Below are 19138 nucleotides of genomic sequence, written 5' to 3' on the forward strand. Positions count from 1 at the left end.
GTCGTCTGTTGGTGATGGAAGTGAGTGAGCGAGTTCATGTGTGTGGGACTGTGTCAAAATTATGACTCAGCTGTTGGACTTTTTTAATCATTCAATCAGGGACTTAGTGCCGGTTGCAAAAAAAGCCGGGTTATCTTCAATCCTGATTAATTCCAGTAGATCCATCTTTTTGAAATGGTCTTCTCTGATTTGGTTCACGTGAAGTTGATCAGGATTAAAATTCAACCGGCTTTTGTGCAACTGGGCCTTTGTGAGGGAAATTTTTGCATTCCTCTGGGAATTAATCTCAATTTACTGTGATTAGATAGAATATTTCTGTATGAATGTTATTATAATAACTTCTTTCGTAATACATTTTTTGCTTTTGTACTCCAGAGCGAAGCTCGGTCCCCGTTATTATGAGTAATAGAGTAATAGATCTGAAATTAGATTAAACTTTCAAAATGTTCCTATATTTGTCATCTGTACTCTTTGCAGACTATCTAGTAGCTCGTTTATTCCAATATGTAAAAACAAAGCTTTCAAATCTTTAAAATTTGTGCTGAAAAATACAAAATTTCAGTTTATTACTGTTTAGGATTCAAAAATATCAGTGAAGAAATCATGAATATTACACATAACCACTGTATTTTTAATTTCAAATTAGGGATAGTAACAGATTTGGCAAATGCTTGTTGATTCGCCTGAATTTGGAAATTATGTCAATAAAAGATAAACAGGCGCAATGTATAACTCTCCTGATAATTGAGCTATTTCTGAATTTATTAATTTGATAATTTATCTGTTAATTTTAACAAAAAATCTCAAGCTGGTATTATTGAAACTTATTGCCTGTTTAAATTCCAGATTATGTTGAATAGTAATTCTGTTTTGATACTATAGGCATGCGTACAATTTATTAACACTTAAAAAGTTGTTTGTGTTTCTATTACTATTGTGCTTGAACATAATTTATAACTTCAATTAAATTATTTTATTTTGTAGATTTTTGTTGTGCTCTTTTCACAATATCTGTAGTTTCAAGTAAATTATAGAATTATATGTATTTCTTTATTAGTTTTTAAGCACATTTTCCATGTTTAACTCAAAAATTAGATTGTTTTCCTAGTAGCATAATTTATCCTGTTAGCATGAAAAAAGGTGTAGGCTATGTGGTATGTAGTATTCTAGGGCGTTATCATCCGTGATCGGATCAGATCAGATCACTGACATGTGTGGCATGTAGTATTCCAGGCCGTTATCATCCGTGATCAACTCAACATTTGATTTATATGCTTACTATTTGTTTGTTTTACATGATATCCACATTCACATTTTGCTCTTAATCCTTTTTCAAATCTTGTTCTACTTCTTCCACTCAACTTTATTTGTTACATTTGCCTAAGTTTGTTTGTGTTTCCTGTTTATTCTCCCTAATCCTTCATCTGTTCATCAAATTTTCGTCTCACATTCTTATTTCCTTTTTCTCTTACCTTTGATATGACCTATATTATCATATTTTTGTTTTGTATACTCATTCTCTCCTTATATAATTTTCCTTAACTTTGTTCCATATTTTTCTCCCCTTACCTCTCATACCTATTCATTATAGTTTTTTCAGTTTATCCTTTTTATTTTCACAATTTTTGTTACATTTCATTTCCCCTTCCTCCTTTAATGTGGTCAGTCTGTTAACTGTTTATTTTTGCTTGGTTTTACATACTTATTACCTCTTCATTTCCCAAATCCCAATGCAGTTGAACTTGGTTATAACGCCATTTAAGGGATTACACATTTATTGACGCTATAATCTTGTTTTGTTCAAATGTATATATGTTAAAGTTTCATTAATTAAAGTTCTAGTTATTCTGTTCTTTTCTTGTTATCATAGTTTTTCCCCCTTACATATTTGGTGTAGGCACATCTTGCTTACATATTTGTGTTTCCAAAAGAGGTTTGAAAATCTTAATTTTGAACCAAGGAAAAATTTTAAAACATATTTTCTATATGAAAAACACTTTCAATGAAGGTATAAGGTAATTTAGGAATTACGTATTATACAACTGAATCTTATCTAAAAAATCAAGTCTAAAAATCAAAATAAAGTATTAAAAAACTTGGTATAAGTATAATATCTCGGACCAATTTCTTGACTTTATATAAGAGGTTTTATAATTTACTGAAATAAATATGAGGTTTTCACAATGTAAATTACTGTACTTGAAGTTTGAAGGGACATATAAATAAGTGACGATACATCCGTGTTGACGTAAGGACGCAATAACCAAGTTACACTGTATTTTCTTATTTCTGTTTCCCCTTCTATGTTTTTGTTTCCCTCTTAACCTCTGATGTGGTTTATCTAAACACTTTTATTTTAAATACTACGTATTTCTTATTTATTTTTCTTAATTTTGTTTCATTTCTGTTTGTCCCCCTCACTTTATGCCTGGTGACCGTTTGCCAAAACTCAGCACCCTCCAGCACAGCTTCAGATGCCTCCTCCAACACACATGATGCCATCTCCGTATCATATGAATGTGCCTGACACTTCCATGCTCCAGTATGGTGAAGATGCTCACATGACTGGTCACCCGACCGACCATGCCATGCCCTACCAAGGTCACGAGGTCATACCTGTGCAGCCTACTCAAAATACCTCAGGTCATCAGGTAATTCATGCGGGAATACGGCAGTAACGGCGGATTAAGGCTGTGCAAAGGGCTAAAAAAAACTTTTATGGTGATAAGTTATTCGATTTTCATACTATCAAATTAAAATGAAAAAGTTTTCTCAGGAGTTTAAATTTTTGGGACAGATCATTTGAAATTCGAAAGAGATAAATTCATGAGATTTTGAGTACAATACAATACCGTACCATAAAGAATTTATTCTCAGAGTTTTATAAATTTCTCTGTTGAAACAATACATGGTTCTGGCCGCGACACCACGCGTTAACGTCACACCTCCAAGTGGGCACCTGCGTTTAGCATATCCCGTGAGGTGTGACACGCGATCTACTGCCCAGCGGCGCTACCAAGTCGGTAGGCGAGAATCACGGAGGAGTTTAGCCTGCATTGAGTGGAACCACCACTTATACAATACAATAGCAGCCGTCCAGATAGACGAGTTGACTAAGGCGTTGCACTCTTCAGTCTGCTAGTGCTACCCTCTCGCGGGTTCGAATCCCATCGAATAGGCATGGAAGTTTGATCATCTCACCCTCGCACTTCCCATTACTCACGCACAAGCAAAAAGCTCATGTGGGCATCATCCGCAATAAAAAAATACCACGAAGAAGTCATCCTCAACAATTCAAGAATTTACCAAATTTGAAAATATCTCTCCCAAATTTTTATTCATTTATTTACAATTAAAATGACACTAATTTAATAGCATTGTTAGATAAAATAATAAGATAGTCCTTGTGTAAATTTATAGGTGACAAAGTCCAAGATAAGGTTACAATTACACGTGTACATTTTTTATAAAATTTTAGTCCAAAATAAACATGACAACTATAAATTTTGAATTCAGATGGCTTGAATTAATAAATTGATTAGAAATATTTTACTCAATTACCACTTGTAACGAATAATATTGAGTTATTTAAGAAAATTTGGAAACATTGAAGAAACACAAACTTGTAAACACTGAAGCTGACTCAAATATTTAAACTTTAGGCGCTCAAATCTCAAAAAGTAATAATCGAAAAAAATGTCATGAGAAAATGTTTTTATCTTAATAATTTGATAGTATAGACATCGAAAATTTTCGAAAAATATAACTAGTAATAAGTTATTTTTAGCCTGTTGCACAACCTTAAAGGGGGTGAGGGATTTGGGCAATGATGTATACAATAATATTCACTTTAATCTGTCAGCAATTCTTATAAGAGCATTGATGCTTGAATCGGTGAAGCAGCCTGCACACAGGGACAGTAGGTGCAGTAGGTGTCGAGTGAACGCGGAATCGGAAATGTCATGTACATTTAAGATCCGGTCATTTACAATTTAGCGTTCCCGCGACAGCTGACTACTATTGTCCCCGTGTGCATAGTGTTCAAGTTCCCATAACATCAACAATCCCAGAGATTCACTTTAAACTGTAAGCATTCCTTGTATATAACTTTAACGCTTCTTATTCTCATAACAACGATAACATGAATGCTTCTTATTCTCATAACATAAATTTGAGTTTTCATAACATATATTCCCAGTGAGCTTCAACTGTTGGCGCGTGTAGGCATTTTTTTTGCAACTTTCAACTCCTTTGTAAGTTCTTATTTTCTTCTCTTTTTTCTCTTTTATAATTACTTTTTTTTAGTAATGTACTCAATACTTTTGACGTGTCATATACTGCCAAGCTTTGATTGATTCCGTAGTGTTATATGACGAAAATTAAACTAAGCTTCACTTTAAATTGTCAGCGTTCCTTGTAAATAGCATCAAAATCTGACATTGAATAGGAATATACCTCCACTTTGGACATATCAATCATTTTATCAATCATCTATTTTTTAAATTCATATTTTCTCATTAAGAGGAAAAAGAGAACGTTCTTGATTATTCAACAATCACATTGGTTATTTATTCTTCGGTTGCTCAGAATATGTATTCCATCCAAAGCTATGCCATCTGATTCTATTATTAGGTCGTTATTTACCAGATTGTAACCAGAAAGCTATTGACCTCATTCTGAGACGAACTCGATCACTTGCTCACTCTGCTTTTCATCTGCTTAACAAAACGCTGAATCGCTTCCATTGTTGAGCACTATTTCAATTACTTTTAGTGCTGGTGATTTGGTTTTTACACGGTTTTAATCACGTTCCGCTTTATTATAAATTAGGTTGCTTTATTAAAGTTTTTCAACTTTTATCAGTTTTTTTTATTTTGTGCTTTCACTTCTTATTAGTATGTCGTTTCATTATCGTAGAAAATATTTAGTTTTGTTTCTCGTGTTGATTATAACACAAAGAACGTCAGTTTAGTATTTGTTTGCGTTGATTGATTTTACCTTTAATCTCAGTAGATTTTTTCCTGATTAGCAACATGGTCTCTGTATTTTTATAAGTTTGGTAGAGCACTTACTAGGGATCAATTGCAGTATATTTTTTCCTGATCAGCAACATAGTCTTTGTACTTTTATAAGTTTGGTTGAGTACTTACTAGGGTCCAATCGCACATTGGTTCGGTTAGATGTCGTCATTTTACAGCGATTAAATGAGATTGGTTTTCTGTGCAACTGGCCGTAGGATTCGCAAGAAGTTGTAAAGTAAATTTTACTCCAGTGTTTGTATCAGTATTAATTTCTGCATGGTTTGTGAAGCACGCAATCAAGATAATCACTTTTCATCGATATACTCGCTGTCTATTACACCGATTTAACACTGTAAATATTTCATTCAATACAAATTTACATTATTTTTCAACAGCTCCCTTGATCTAGTAGTATGATTGATTCAACTACTTTCATTCATTGTAATTTATTATGTTATAAACTGAATCGTTAGTTGCAAGAAATAGTAAATCTTATTAAATTAACCCCATTATTATATTGGGAAAAATATTGCTCATTAGTCTTTTTAGACTAGATTGCAATTAGAAAAAAGTAAAAATTCACTAAATGATGTAAGTAATTCTATTCTTGTAAATAAAAAAATACAAATTGATGAAATCTACTGATGGAAATAAATTGGAAGTAGCATTTGTTCAAATGCTAATTAATGAATAATTATTATTAAACTAAAATCCCAATTAAATGCTGTAAATCACCCCGAAGATCTCTGCTACTGCAAATATTAACAACAGGGTAAACAGCTAGACAGAAATTCGATGATGAAATCTCTTTTATTAACCAAATTCTTGTATTGCTTTAGCAGGTGGCTACCAATTTTACGGTGGACAATGGGACAATCAACCAATCTTCTGGAGGAATGGTTACTACTATCAATGAAAACGTAAGCTGCTTTTTTTCCTAAATCCGTCAAATATGTTGTAACCTAACCTTAATTGTTTCCAATTTGATGACTGGTATACTCACGATCTTATTCCGTATTCCATGTAAAAATGGTTTGCTACCAAGTGAAATTACAAATGAATGCATGACCTTGGCTCACAAATTCATACAATTACAGACTAAGAAGTTGTCAAAAACCACAGATTTATTGATACTTGGAAAGACCGGTTTCGGTTATTACACCTTTGTCAATCTCTGATAAACTGTTTAACAGAGATTGACAATGGTGTAATAACCGAAACCGGTCTTTCTAAGTATCAATAAATATGTGGTTTTTGACAATTTTTAGTCTTTTTCATTTAATATGAATAATTTCCACCTCAATATCAACTTCTCAACTACACAAAAAGTGTTAATATTTTTGATGTTCTTTTTGATCAGTAGCTCAATCAAGTCTTGGGAAGTGGAATGATAGGCCTACCTATTTATCATTTTGTTTTAGTGTGTCTACTCAGGACTTCCTGTAATGAACTTAATAAGCAATGAATCAAAAACTTTGTAATTATTCTTAATTTCACATGAAATTTTTGTTAGCCAGATTTTCATTCTCAAAACAATTATTAATGAATATATTTTTTCTTGACTAATAAAATACATTTAATTTATAATAATTCATTATTAACAGGAATCAACAATACTGTTAGATCAGATATACCGGGATAACTCGAATCACAGCTATCCACTAGAGAAGGCAGTAGAAACGTATTGTTGTTTATTGAAGGGACGGATTCAAGGATCCAAACGTTTTAAGAACCCCACACGTCAACCGAAGCTTATTGTGTTCCCAAGTCGTATGTTAGTTAGGCAAACCAATACCTGTGTCCTTTACAAGAACCAGGAGTTTTTCCCTAAGGTGTGTACAGATATACGCGCCTCCAACACGCTCCGCGCACGCTCCGCCCTCGCTCTGCACTCGCTCCGATCATGAACGTTACGGGAGATGTTACGCTCTTCTCGCGTTCCACTCTTGCTCCCCGGTCGATCATCAATCGATCTGCTCGAGTGACGTTCGATTGCGGAGCAGAGCGAAAGTCTGTACGCACCTCTATACTAACATCCCATTCATCATCTGGTTGCTTGTCGCAATCCAGTGTGATAAGCTTGGCAGTCTCTTCAGACTGATTAGTCAATGTTGTGACCTACGTGACTTCCACTCCTGGCCTTCTTTGAAGGTCCTTCCGCTGAGGAAGGGGTGGCCAAGTTGCTTCTAGGGCGCCCGGTCACCCTTGTCTCAGCCTCTTGATCCACATTTGTGCCTGGAGTTTCACCCATCTCTGGTCTCTTGGGTCTTTTCTTTTTGCCCCTCCGAAATTTCGCAGGGTCAAAATCCTCACCTCTCCCAAGAAGTTTTGCCTAAATGGCCGCCCTTCTTTGAGCAGTGGTGAGTTTAGGCCTTTCCACCCAAAACTCTTGACCTACGTAAGTTCCACTCCTGGTCTTTTTGTAGGTCCTTCCGCTGAAGGAGGGGACGCCAAATAGCCTCTAGGGCACCTGGTCACCCTTGTATCAGCCTCTTGACCCACATTTGTGACTGGATTTTTACCCATCTCTGGTCTCTTGGGTTTTTCTTTTTGCCCCTCCGAAACTGCCCTGATGGGGCAGATCCCGTGGGTTTGAAGGCAAGGCAACTTCTGGAGTTGCCTTGGGGTCCCTTTTAGTCGCCTCCTACGACAAGCATGGATACTGTGGGTGAATTCTGGTTTTCAACACATTCTTGAGTACGATGTTCGACTCAAAGCTCCCACAACCCACAGTAAAAACGGAAAACGGTAACAATGTGTTCCTATCATATCGATTGACATTATAATGTGAATCTCACGATAAATTAATCTAAGATCAGAGATTTATCAATCTCTCTAGTTTGATTGATTTTATTAACATATGCATTTAGAGAAATGTTTTATTACCATAATGTTCTGCTACCATAATAAATTGCTACGATTATACAACTATTTTCAGATTTTTTCATAGTTGTAAAATGATGGTGCGATAAAAGTAACTACAGTGATGTTAATAAAACAGGGATTGTGAAGCATTATATGCACATCTATTTTTCAAAATTAGTAATAGTGTAACATTTGGAACTGCTGTTGGTTTATTATTATTTTAATAAACAAATAGTTGTGACAATTTTATTGATGAGGATTTGTTTGATCAGTTGAATACATGTTGATTGTGTTTGATTTATTTCAGGACTCGTTGTTGTCTCAAGCCGCGCACTGCCATCAATATGCGGACACGCAGCAATTCAGCAACCCACCAGAAAGTCATGCCTACTTCAACTCGCTTGGTGTAGGTGATGCCAACGACGGTAACGCGCCTTCATTGCGGGGATTCGCCAGCTTCCCGCCACCGAGCCACCCGCCCTACAAGGTCGTGCACCATCCCCAGTTCCCCTACCCCATACCGGTGCCCTATATAGAGCCCCCCCGTCCAGTGCCCCCGGTCGGGATTGTTCCGTTCCTCCAGCCGCCGCCCAGTTTGAAATTCATGTCCGTTCCTCCTCCGCTCCCTCTCAGCGAGCCTCCCCCTCTCTTCCACCCTCCCCTCCCGCTCTCCCCCGCCCCCTCTACGTTGTGCGGATCGCCGCCCCGGCCCCTCTCCCCTTCGATCAGCGAGTGCGGGTCGGTCCGATCGACCACTTCGAGTAGAAGGAAAGTGAGAGTCGAGCTGAAGAACATGTTCGATTTACTGAAGCAGCGGTTGGACCCGGCTGATCTGCCGGCCGTGCTCGAGTCCCGACGAAGCAGCCAGTCTCTCAGTGTCGGCGACATCAAGGATCTCATCTCTACGGTGAGGAAGACTCTTTCTCACAGAAAAACTGATTCTAAAACACCTGATAATACTTCACAGGATCAATCTTCAGTCAGCAAACCGGATCAGTCTTCATTTAAAACCCCAGATCAAGCTTTATTTAGAAAATTTCTTCAATCTTCATGTAAAGAAACAGATCAACCAGAACCCCCTAAACCTCCACAGCAAAAGGTCAGAATCCAATTCAAAAAACCGTTTGTGAAAAATGTAGTGACTCAAAAAGTCGCACCAGAATTCATAAAAGCAATGCAGGAGGACGACAAAGAAGATGAAGAGGGCGAAATCGTTGAATCAGATTCTAGGAAATCAGAGAGTGCCCACAATGAGATTTCTGATTCGAATAACAAATCTGATGATCGTGATGTCATTGAACTGGATGAAAACGGTTGCGAAATAGAAACTGAAGCAACCAAGCAGAAAGTTTTGGACAGAGAAGCTCGAATGCAGAAGCAAATGAAAATGCTGGAGATTTTTCATGGATTGAGTACAAAAATTTCCAAAAAAGACAACAATATTCCGTTTTTGCCTGATGCAAAGGTTGACTGTGATAATGATAAGTTGCATGAGAAAATTGGCGAAATAATAATGTCTGAGAAGGAAATTGATCAAAGGAAAGTGTCTCAAAAGGTGAGTAGTGAAAGGCCCGACAAGGATATTGATGTAAAGAATGAGTCACAAAAAATGAGTAGTGAAAGAATTTCTGAAAATGAAAATGATAGAAAGAAAGTGTCTCAAAAAGTGAGTGGTGAAAGAAGAATGTCTGAAAAGGAAACTGATAGGAGGAAAGAGTCTCAAAAGGTGAGTAGTGAAAAGCGAATGCCTGAAAAGCAATTTGATGTAAGGAAAGAATCGCAAAAGATTAGTAGTGAAAGAAGAATTTCTGAAGAGGACATTGATAGAAGGAAAGTGTCTCAAAAGGTGAGTGGTGAAAGAAGAATGTCTGAAAAGGAAATTGATAGAAGAAAAGAGTCTCAAAAGGTGAGTGGTGGAAGGAGAATGTCTGAAAAGGAAATTTATGGAAGGAAAGAGTCTCAAAAGGTGGGTAGCGGAAGGAGAATTTCTGAAAAGGAAATTGATAGAAGGAAACAGTCTCAAAGGGAGGATAGTGAAAGAAAAATGTCTGAAAAGGAAATCGATGGAAGAAAAGTATCTCAAAAGGTGAGTAGTGAAAGGAGAATGTCTGAGAATGAAATTGATTGGAGAGAAGTGTATCAAAAGGTCAAGAGAGAAAGAATGTATGAGAAAGAAATTGAAGGAGGGAAAGTATCAAAGGAATCTGATGAAAGAGAAATGTCTGGAAAGAAAACTGTTGAAGGGTCTGAAAATGAAACAGATGTAAGAAAAATATATCCAAAGGATACTGTTGATGAATTAAAGGTTCTTAACTCTTCTTCTTCCAGCTCAAAAGATGAATATAAGACAGCAGTTGGAAATATTTCTACTGATTCAAAGTCAAATTCTCCATTTGAGAGCCTGGAAAATTTCCACAAAGAGCATGAGCTGACGAAAGAAACAAGCCCGATCCATAAAATATCTCCTGAATATAAAGGTGCACCTCTTTCTCCCGTTGCTGCTGAACTTGAAAGAAGAGGCTTAGTAGACCCGTTACCGGCACCAGCCTTTTTTGCCGATTGTGGAAAAATGCTGATGGATATTCCCCTTAGCAAAGCAAAAGAACCTGCTGAAATCTCAGCTCCTACCAGTAACGAGCTTTCAGCTGACCAAAATTGTAAAGACAAGCTAAAATGTCAGGGTCAGGTTGTGTTTTGTAAAAATTATAAGGAGTGTACAAAATCAGGTAAAGATACATCAATCTCACTTAAAAGGAGGAGTCGCTTTTCGGATACTCCTATTGATCATGTGGACTCCTCTAATGATTTTCTTCATAGATCAGGGACTGAGTCAAAATTGCCAGACAAATCGGTGGTGGAAACAGTTAAACGCGCATCGATTCGAATATCTTCAACAGAGAGTAGGATTGATAGTGAAAGTTTTATATTGGAAACGTCAATAAACCCGGAGAAGTCACCAACTTTAGATATTAGTAAACCAGGTACAGATGATCAAATCAAAACAATGAATGATCGGCAAGTTGACAGTGACAAGAATGAATCAAATAAAGTGAGTAGAGAGGATGTTCTAAAACAATTGAAACTAGAATTGGCCCATGCTAAGGCAGTTTGCAGAGCATCTGTTGAAAATTCTTTGGTTAAAGATAAACAAGAATTAACTAAAGAAAATACATCTCTGGCTATACATAACGATTCAATTCAAGATAAGTCTAGAGATTCTAACCCAACTTCAAAATGTGTTGATGTACAGAATAGTATTTCATTGGATACAAAGTATGAGGGAAATCTGTCAAAGTCTAATAATTCAGAACTGGGATCAAGCTCCAAGAATTCTTTGACGAACTTCACAGAGAATTCTAAAACTGCTCTACCTATAAACAAGGAACAACTTACACAAGAACTTATGAGTGAATCAAGTACATCTAATATTTATCCTGCTTTGAATCCTAGAGCCAAGGTTTCAGTGATGGATCCAAGACTGAACAGGGGAAATATTGTTCACATCATAAATAGCATTGAAGCTCCAACGAATCTTGTGTTGGATAGAAATGTGGATGTTCCTAAAATTTCAAGATTTGATCCCAGATTGAATAGAACTCGGAATGATGAAGTTGGTAGAATTGTTGAAATGTCGCCAACCCAACCGATAGATCCAGGACTGAACAGAAATCATCATAACGTTGAATTATTGCAAACACCATCATCAGATTTCAAAATGAATTGTGAGAAAAAAGTTGTAGTTGACAGCAACTTTGCAAAAACACAAATTCAGCAACCGGAACAATTAGTGCCAGCTAAATCCCACACTGAAATACCGCTTAAAATAGCAAATTTCAAGCCTAATCTGAAATCACTCACTCTGAGAGTTATGAATGAATTTGATCCAGTAATACTTCGAGCATTCGGAAATGCAGAAGAAAATGTGTCGGATACTGAGGAGATTGAAGGTGGCTGCTCTTCCTCATCACCTGCAGTGGAAACGTCCACCTCTGCTATCGAGTCTCAACCTCCTGAAAAATCAGGCTCATCAAATTTTAATAGTTGCTCTGACATAGACTCTTACATCTCTGAAGTGGAACTGCCTGTTGAAAGTACAGAGGTTGAAAATCGAAATTTAAAATTGTCAACCACAGCGTCCAGTAATCAAACAGGAGTTTCTCAGAAAACTGAACAAGGCCATCGAAAACCAGAGTCACAATCGCTTAGAGACCAATCAGAAAAGACTCAAAGTGATGCTGAACTCAACAACAAAAATAATCCTCAAGATAAGATGAATGAAGTCCGAGATCCTGGTAAGAAAGATGATAAATCAAGATCTTCTGCTCAAGACCACAAGAAGATGAATTGTCAAGACTCGAATCAGACCAGAGAAACTGATAAGAAACAAGTGGAGGATCGTCGTAGCTCTTTAGAAGCAACCCCCAACAAGGATCGACGCAGCTCTTCTGAAACAGTCTCCAACAAAGATCACAGAAGCTCACTGCAATCAACCTCCAATAGAGAAAAACCAAACACATCTTCAGCTAAAAAGGATTCTTCAGTGAATAAAGTTTCGAAGCCGGATTTGTCAACTGATAGAAAGAGCCAGCATTCATCTACTAGTGGAAGTGGACACAGTGCAAAAACTAAATCTACTAGTTCTGTTAGCAAATATGAGTCTAAAACCGTTCCTTTGATTTCAAATAAAGACAAAATGGTTTCTAGTGTTCAAAATGAAGCAGCTTCAAAATCATGTAGTGATAAATCAGCAAGTCAAGACAAAACATCTAGAGTACGAAGTGAAGCAGCTTCGAAACCTCAACTGGCATCCACTTCAAAGTTGCACAAAGATGAAAAAAGGAACAAGGTAGAGATTGTGGATGAGGAACATTTAAAAATGTTGAAAAAGAGACGCACTTCCTATGAATCAGTACCTTCCAAAAGTAGTGCTCGAAAGATTAATAATACTCAATCATCAGATGATGAGGCAAATAAACAACGCCGTGCTTCTCTAGAAGCAGTAGCTGAAAGAGTGAGACAGAAACTTACTATGAATACCAGTGATAGTGGAAAAGGTAAGCTAGAGAAAAAGACTTCTAGCTTGGAAAAATCATCGAAATCGTCGAGTACAAAATCAGAGTCAAAAAGATCAGATACAGTGAATAATGCTGGCAAAGTTAGTGGAGAAAAACTTGATGAAATTAGAAAGTCAAAGTATTACGAGAAATCTTCAACTGAACTTTCGAAGAAGTTTGTTGTGGCCAGTCTCTCAAACAAAGAATCGACAAACATGGAGCCTCCTAAAGATAAAGAAAGAAGAAGTTCAGTGATTGAAATCTCCAGCTCGGATGACGAATGTGTGAAAAAAGCTTCTCCGGTATCTAAAAAAAGTAGTCACTCAAGTAAAGAGTCTAGCAAAAAAATCAAGTACAAACGATCTGATTCATGTGTGTCATCTTCCAATGTTAACTCGGCAAAAAGCAGCAAGGATCATCCAGTTCAAAAGAAGATATCTTTCACCAAGGGAGTTGAAGAGAAACCAATATCTGAAGTCGAACTGAAGCGTTTACTGGAGAGTGATTCTTCAGATGAAGATATCGATTTCAATCAAGCGAAAAGTAAACCCAAAGATAATGCTAATAGAGTGCTGGAAAATATCTCAACAAAGAAACCTGTGGTCGGTGAAAGCAATAAAGAAATAGCAAATAGCAGAAATGAGAGTGAAAGTGATGAATCTATGAGAAGAATTTCTGCTAATAAAAGTAAGGAAACTCTTACTACCACGAAGGCGGAACAAAGTAGAATGTTTCAAGACAAGACAACGGACAATTATGTAACTGTTCAATCTCTTGTAAATGTCACCAATGAAAAAGCGGCAGGAAATGATGAGTCTCGAGGAAAAGCTAAGAAAGTATGTGAGAAAAATGCATCAAATACTGTAGAGGCAGTACAAAATGTAGACGGTAATGTTCCACCCAAAAAAATTGATCAAGTTGAGAAACCTATTAAAATGTTGGGTAAACAAGCTGTGTCAACTGAAAAACCTGCCTCAAAATCAGCAGATGTGAAAAAAATGAATATCAATATTATAGAACCTGTAGAAACATCTAATGTAGAATGTCATGTTCCACCTAAAAAAATTGATCAAATTGAGAAACCTATTAAAATGATGGTTAAACAAGCTGTGTCAACTGAAAAACCTGCTACAAAATCAGCAGATGTTGTGAAAAAAATGAATATCAATACTATAGAACCTGTAGAAACATCTAATGTAGAATGTCATGTTCCACCTGAAAAAATTGATCAAGTTAAGAAACCTATTAAAATTTTTGGTAACGAAGCTGCAACAACAAAATCTGTTACAACTGATGCTGTGAAAAAATTGAAAACATCCAAAGAAAATGAAAACGTCAACGTTGAAGACAAAAAATCTTGCACATCGGATGTGAAACATATTGAAAAGTTGAGCCACATTCCTGAATCGATTGATAAACTTGAGGAAAAAGAGAATTTAATTGATGAAACGTTGGGTCTAGGTATTGATGAATCTTGTCAAAGTAACACAAAAATGAAAGAGCTTACATTGAGTAATGAGGACTTCAATTTCGAAAATGACTCTCCAAAAGAAGTCAAGGGTAGAAAAACTAATAAACTTGACAAGACAGGTAAATTGAGGAATAAGTTTTTGAAAGTTGGCAACGACCTGTTCCCAGATCAGGAATCCAACGAAAGTAGTGACTCGTTCAAAAATCTAATAACGAATATTTGTGGAACATTGGAAGAGAAGAATGAGAAGAGTCGAGCTGCCATCGAATCGGGAGTGAAGAATTGTGAGGATGCTGCGCTTGTTGTTGCTGAAAGTCTGAAGATATTGAGCACATATGTGCAGGTTGCTGAATGTGTGAGAAGGGAGCGCAGACGAATGTGTGTGCTCAACTGCGAAGTTACTGATGACGATCAACTAATCCACGACATCTCTGACATCAAGAAGTCAAAGGGATACAAAAGTAAACCGATGAACAAAAGTGTACGAGGCAATCGAGATGGCTTTGACAGTAATTGTGTGGTGAGCGGTGGTGACTCATACGATGTGTTCGAGTTCAGTGAGGATCTGCCGGTAACAGCCAATGATAGGCGCTCGTTGCTTCCATCTTTAACTGAAATCGCCCAGCCACCACATTCCGTTGCATTGAAAACTAAAAAAGACAAGTTAGATGCTACTACTCAATCAATTTTCACCTTAGATACATCAACACCCACTTTGGAAAGTGATCTGGAAATTGATAGTTCCAGAATGGAGAATACGATCGCGATTTGTGACACAACGATTTCAACCCAAGTGACAGAGAGCAGTGAGATGGGAAAAGATGACCATGAAATTGAAGGTGCTAGTGATGAAATCAACGAATTTGTAGCTCCAGATAACTTCGATGAAACTCTACTACAGAATGTTGATGTAACTGAAAATGATGAGCCAAAGGTCATTTCTAAGAAAAGAAAAAATACATTTTCAGTTCAAAAAGGCGAAAAGAAAAGAATATTAACAGAAGTGGTTGATCCTGCATATGGAATTACAAAACAAAATATAGAAGAAATCGGAATATCCAGTGATAAGATTGTTAGTACAAGATGTTTTGATGTAAGAGAAGCACAAAATGATGATGAAGTAGGAAGCTCAGTTGGGAATGTTAGCAATAAACGGTTGTCTGTACATGAAGAACATGAAGTTGAAATAATTGAAAGCCCCGCTGGTCTGGTACTAGGCGTAAGACGTGCCAATGAAAATCCAGAACAATATAACAACAAAATTGATACATCCAGTGATAAGACTATTAGCACATCATGTGGAAGGTTTGAAGTAAATCCCAGAAGGCCTCATAAAACGAAAAAAGGCTTCAGATCAAAAGTTTATAGAAAGTTACAGGCTCGTTACAAAGCTAAGTTGAATGCTTTCAAGGTATCATCAACAGACAAATCAACCAAGAAGAGAAAATCCAGTCCATCCCTCGATCGTGATTCTAAAAAATTATGTAAAACTAATATTTTTACAGATAATCAAGAATTAAATAATGAAGTCTCCATTCCAACTGGAGAAAATGTAGTTCATCCTAATGACTCTCCTGTGATCGAAGAAGCATCAGTTGATAATGCTACTTTGAAAACAAAAAAGAAACGTGTCAAGAAGCATGGCAGTCTCATTGAAGATGTTTGTGATGTTCCAAGGAAAAAATTGAAACTCAAGTCTCGTGTAGACAAACTGAAGGCTGAAAGTTGTAATACTATTGACGAAGATATTAGCGAATCCGAAGTGAAAAGTATTAGAAAGACAGAAACAGAAAAAACATCGAAAAAGACTGCGGATTCAAAACGAAGCAAAGACGAAACTTCAAGTGTTGTTATTGATGATGATTCTCAAGAAGCTGAAGGTGCTTTCACAAGAGCTACGAGAGCTAGAACCTCACTAGTTTCGCCGCTGGTTCATGATGTAACTTCAAATGTACTCGAAGAAGATTCCCAAGAAACTGTGGATTCCAGAGTTACTCGTACTAGAAAATCTATAGGCACGTCTTTACATTTACATGAAGTTGGAAGTTCAAGTGTAGTTGAAGATGAAGGAGAAACTGACAGTATAAGTAGTGCTAGAGTTACACGATCTTCTAAAAGATCAGATGTAATATCTTTGCGATCAGATGATGTTGAAATGTCGAGTGTAGGACTACTAGAAGAAGATTCACAAGAAATTGAAGAGTCAAGTAGCAGAGTAACTCGTGCAAGAAAGTCAATGGGGACACCTTCGCGTCTAGAAGAAGTTGAAGAAAACAGTACTAATGACGACGCCAAGGAAAACTTGCTTGAAGATGCATCCAACGAGTATGAAGACAAAGAAGGAGAAGGCAAGAAGGAACTTCGAAAAAATGTGAAAACAATCAAATTACAAGGAGAGGATGCCATCTCAAAACTAACACCAAATGAAGATGAACAGCTGTGGACCAGGATATGCCAGGGATTGACATATAAAAGATCAAGGGCAGTTGGAACCAATGTGACTAGTGTTAGGGGAAGGCTTATCGGTTTTGAAAGCTTTGAATCCATTGGTAAACCGTCTGAGGAATTGGATCTTGATAAAACTATTGAAAGTTTGGTTAGGTTGAAAAAACAGCGTGATTCTCAAAAACTGTAATTATTTGTCATGGCAGATCTCATTGAATTGTTTATTGTCCATCTTTATTGTAGAAGTATTGTAATTCTTTAATTTAGTAAGACCTTTTCTGAAAATTGCACTTTTTGTATGTTCCAAAACTTTTGTTTAATGTTACTATTTCCCTGTGCTAAGGTGTGTATGGGTGCTGCTCCAGTTATGATTCATTTCTAGTTTGATTTTTATATGTAAAACTTGAGACTTTTAAAGGTTTGAACTGTTTTTGTTTGAGTTATGTTTAAGATTTAATTCTGAACTTGTTTATGCAATTAACTTGATTATGAATTTCTATTTTCTTATTTAGATGATTATAAGACTTAAGATTTAAGACTTAAGATTTAAGACTTTGATAGTTTATTTGTATGTCATGAACTTTTATAATAATTGTAATTTATAATTATTTACAATTGTTCCTAGTTATAGGTTATTACAGTAGATATAATTTTTATCAAAAATAATTTTTATATTAGTTCATAACATGAATAACCAACTAATTTATCAGCAGCTATTCTTACTTTGTGCAAAGTTTATGTAATTTTTGACATTTTTCCAGCAGTTATTCATCGATTAGTTATTAAAGTATTGTAGAATGAATTAATGGTGCTTAATTTTTAAAAAATGCTCAGAGTTTAATGATTGAATTTTAAACAGTACACAGTCATATCTTGGGTGAAATAATCTAATTTGTGCCATAATTACTCATCCATATTCCACGCAGCCTATTCTCAGTAGATAACGCTTGTAGAATGAATATTAATGTTGTAAAACTTTTCCATAATTGAAGAGACTTGATAATGAGCATGCTTTCAGGAGCATGCAGGAGCATGCTTTCGTATGTGCTCACACATCATCAGCTGTGTGAGTTGAAGAGACTTAAGATATACTTACAGTTGATGATGTAAGAGCACACACGAAAGCATGCTCCTGTAACATAGTCATTTTTATTGAAATAAGGTGGATTATTGACAATATTTCAAGTATCTTCAACTTAGTTAAGTATCTTAACTTAGTAGATAAGATCAACAATAAAATGCCTCCTTACTTTAAACAATGTACTGGAAAAATATTGATATAACACCAATCACTACTTACTGTAAACTGTTAATAGACTACTTTATTATTTGAAAGCTTCGTTTCAGAAGTAGGTTGTTATAATAATCATGTATACTATCATTTAGTATTACCATTACTTATAGAATTTAATGAGTAGTTAGTATTTTTGGGTATTGAATTGTGTTCAAATGATGTAAATAAGGCTAGTGACCAAAAGTATAGTAGAATTCTGATAAGTTTGTTTAGAGAAGTTGAGTTATTTACTTATTAGAGAAGAGAAATGCTGATAATTCAAATTAAAGTCTTACATCATTAGACTATTTAAAAAATCTTTAATAGTTATAAAAATCTCATATGCAGCAGCCTTGAATAATTTTTTTGAAATTGTGAATTTTCCATTTTAATCTAGGAATTTTTATACTTTTGTATTGTAAGTATACTGCATGCAATCTATTAAATGTTGATTGACAAAATACATTAGATGTTTTGTTCAACAAAGACTGTTGTTTTTTTAGAATAATTCCTTTTCAAACAAAATCACTACTAAAGCCCTACTATAAGAATGGAATTGGCTTATAAAATATACATGGTACGTGCTACCATGGAATAAAAAAAATATTAAAAACTAGAATACGGTACCTAAGTTTTCTTCAGTTATACGGAATATATATATATATTTGACGCATCATCACGTCTGAACTATATAGTCCAGTCACTATAGACATAAAAAAGGAGGTGTGCTTGCAATTTATATTGTAGTTCTGATGTTTTAATATATTATTTGGGTACATAAGAGAAGTCAAGAACCAATTTCTTCATGCAAAATTTCCTTGTGCTAGATACAGAGTGGTCCAAAAACCTCGTATTTTCGGCTCATTTTCCAGTTTTCAGCTATTTCTGTCAAATCTCGTAGACAGAAAAATTTGCTCTTGCCTTTTTTCTAGATTATAATTTTTTTGATAAAATGAGATCATTCGGAACTCTCTATCTCTAATGAGTCCTGAGTTATGATTTTTCAAAA

The 19138-nt window shown here is 35.8% G+C and overlaps 1 protein-coding gene across 8 annotated transcripts in view; it reads left to right on the forward strand.

The window, feature by feature from the left end:
- The window catches only part of LOC111044665, a 61996-nt gene extending 43381 nt beyond the window's left edge, over positions 1 to 18615 (forward strand). For 5 of the 8 annotated variants that reach the window (XM_039438113.1, XM_039438114.1, XM_039438111.1 and 2 more), the window contains 3 exons: positions 2454 to 2651; positions 5861 to 5941; positions 8194 to 18615. In XM_039438113.1, the coding sequence (XP_039294047.1) occupies positions 2454 to 2651; positions 5861 to 5941; positions 8194 to 17046 (9132 nt within the window). In that variant the 3' untranslated portion in view covers positions 17047 to 18615. The remainder of the gene's footprint in view (positions 1 to 2453; positions 2652 to 5860; positions 5942 to 8193) is intronic. The other 3 variants (XM_039438117.1, XM_039438118.1, XM_039438112.1) reach the window with 2 other exon arrangements.
- Positions 18616 to 19138: the final 523 nt, after the last annotated feature.

This window comes from Nilaparvata lugens, chromosome 11, assembly GCF_014356525.2.
Source record: "Nilaparvata lugens isolate BPH chromosome 11, ASM1435652v1, whole genome shotgun sequence".
In the NCBI taxonomy this organism is placed as follows: Eukaryota; Metazoa; Arthropoda; class Insecta; order Hemiptera; family Delphacidae; genus Nilaparvata; species Nilaparvata lugens.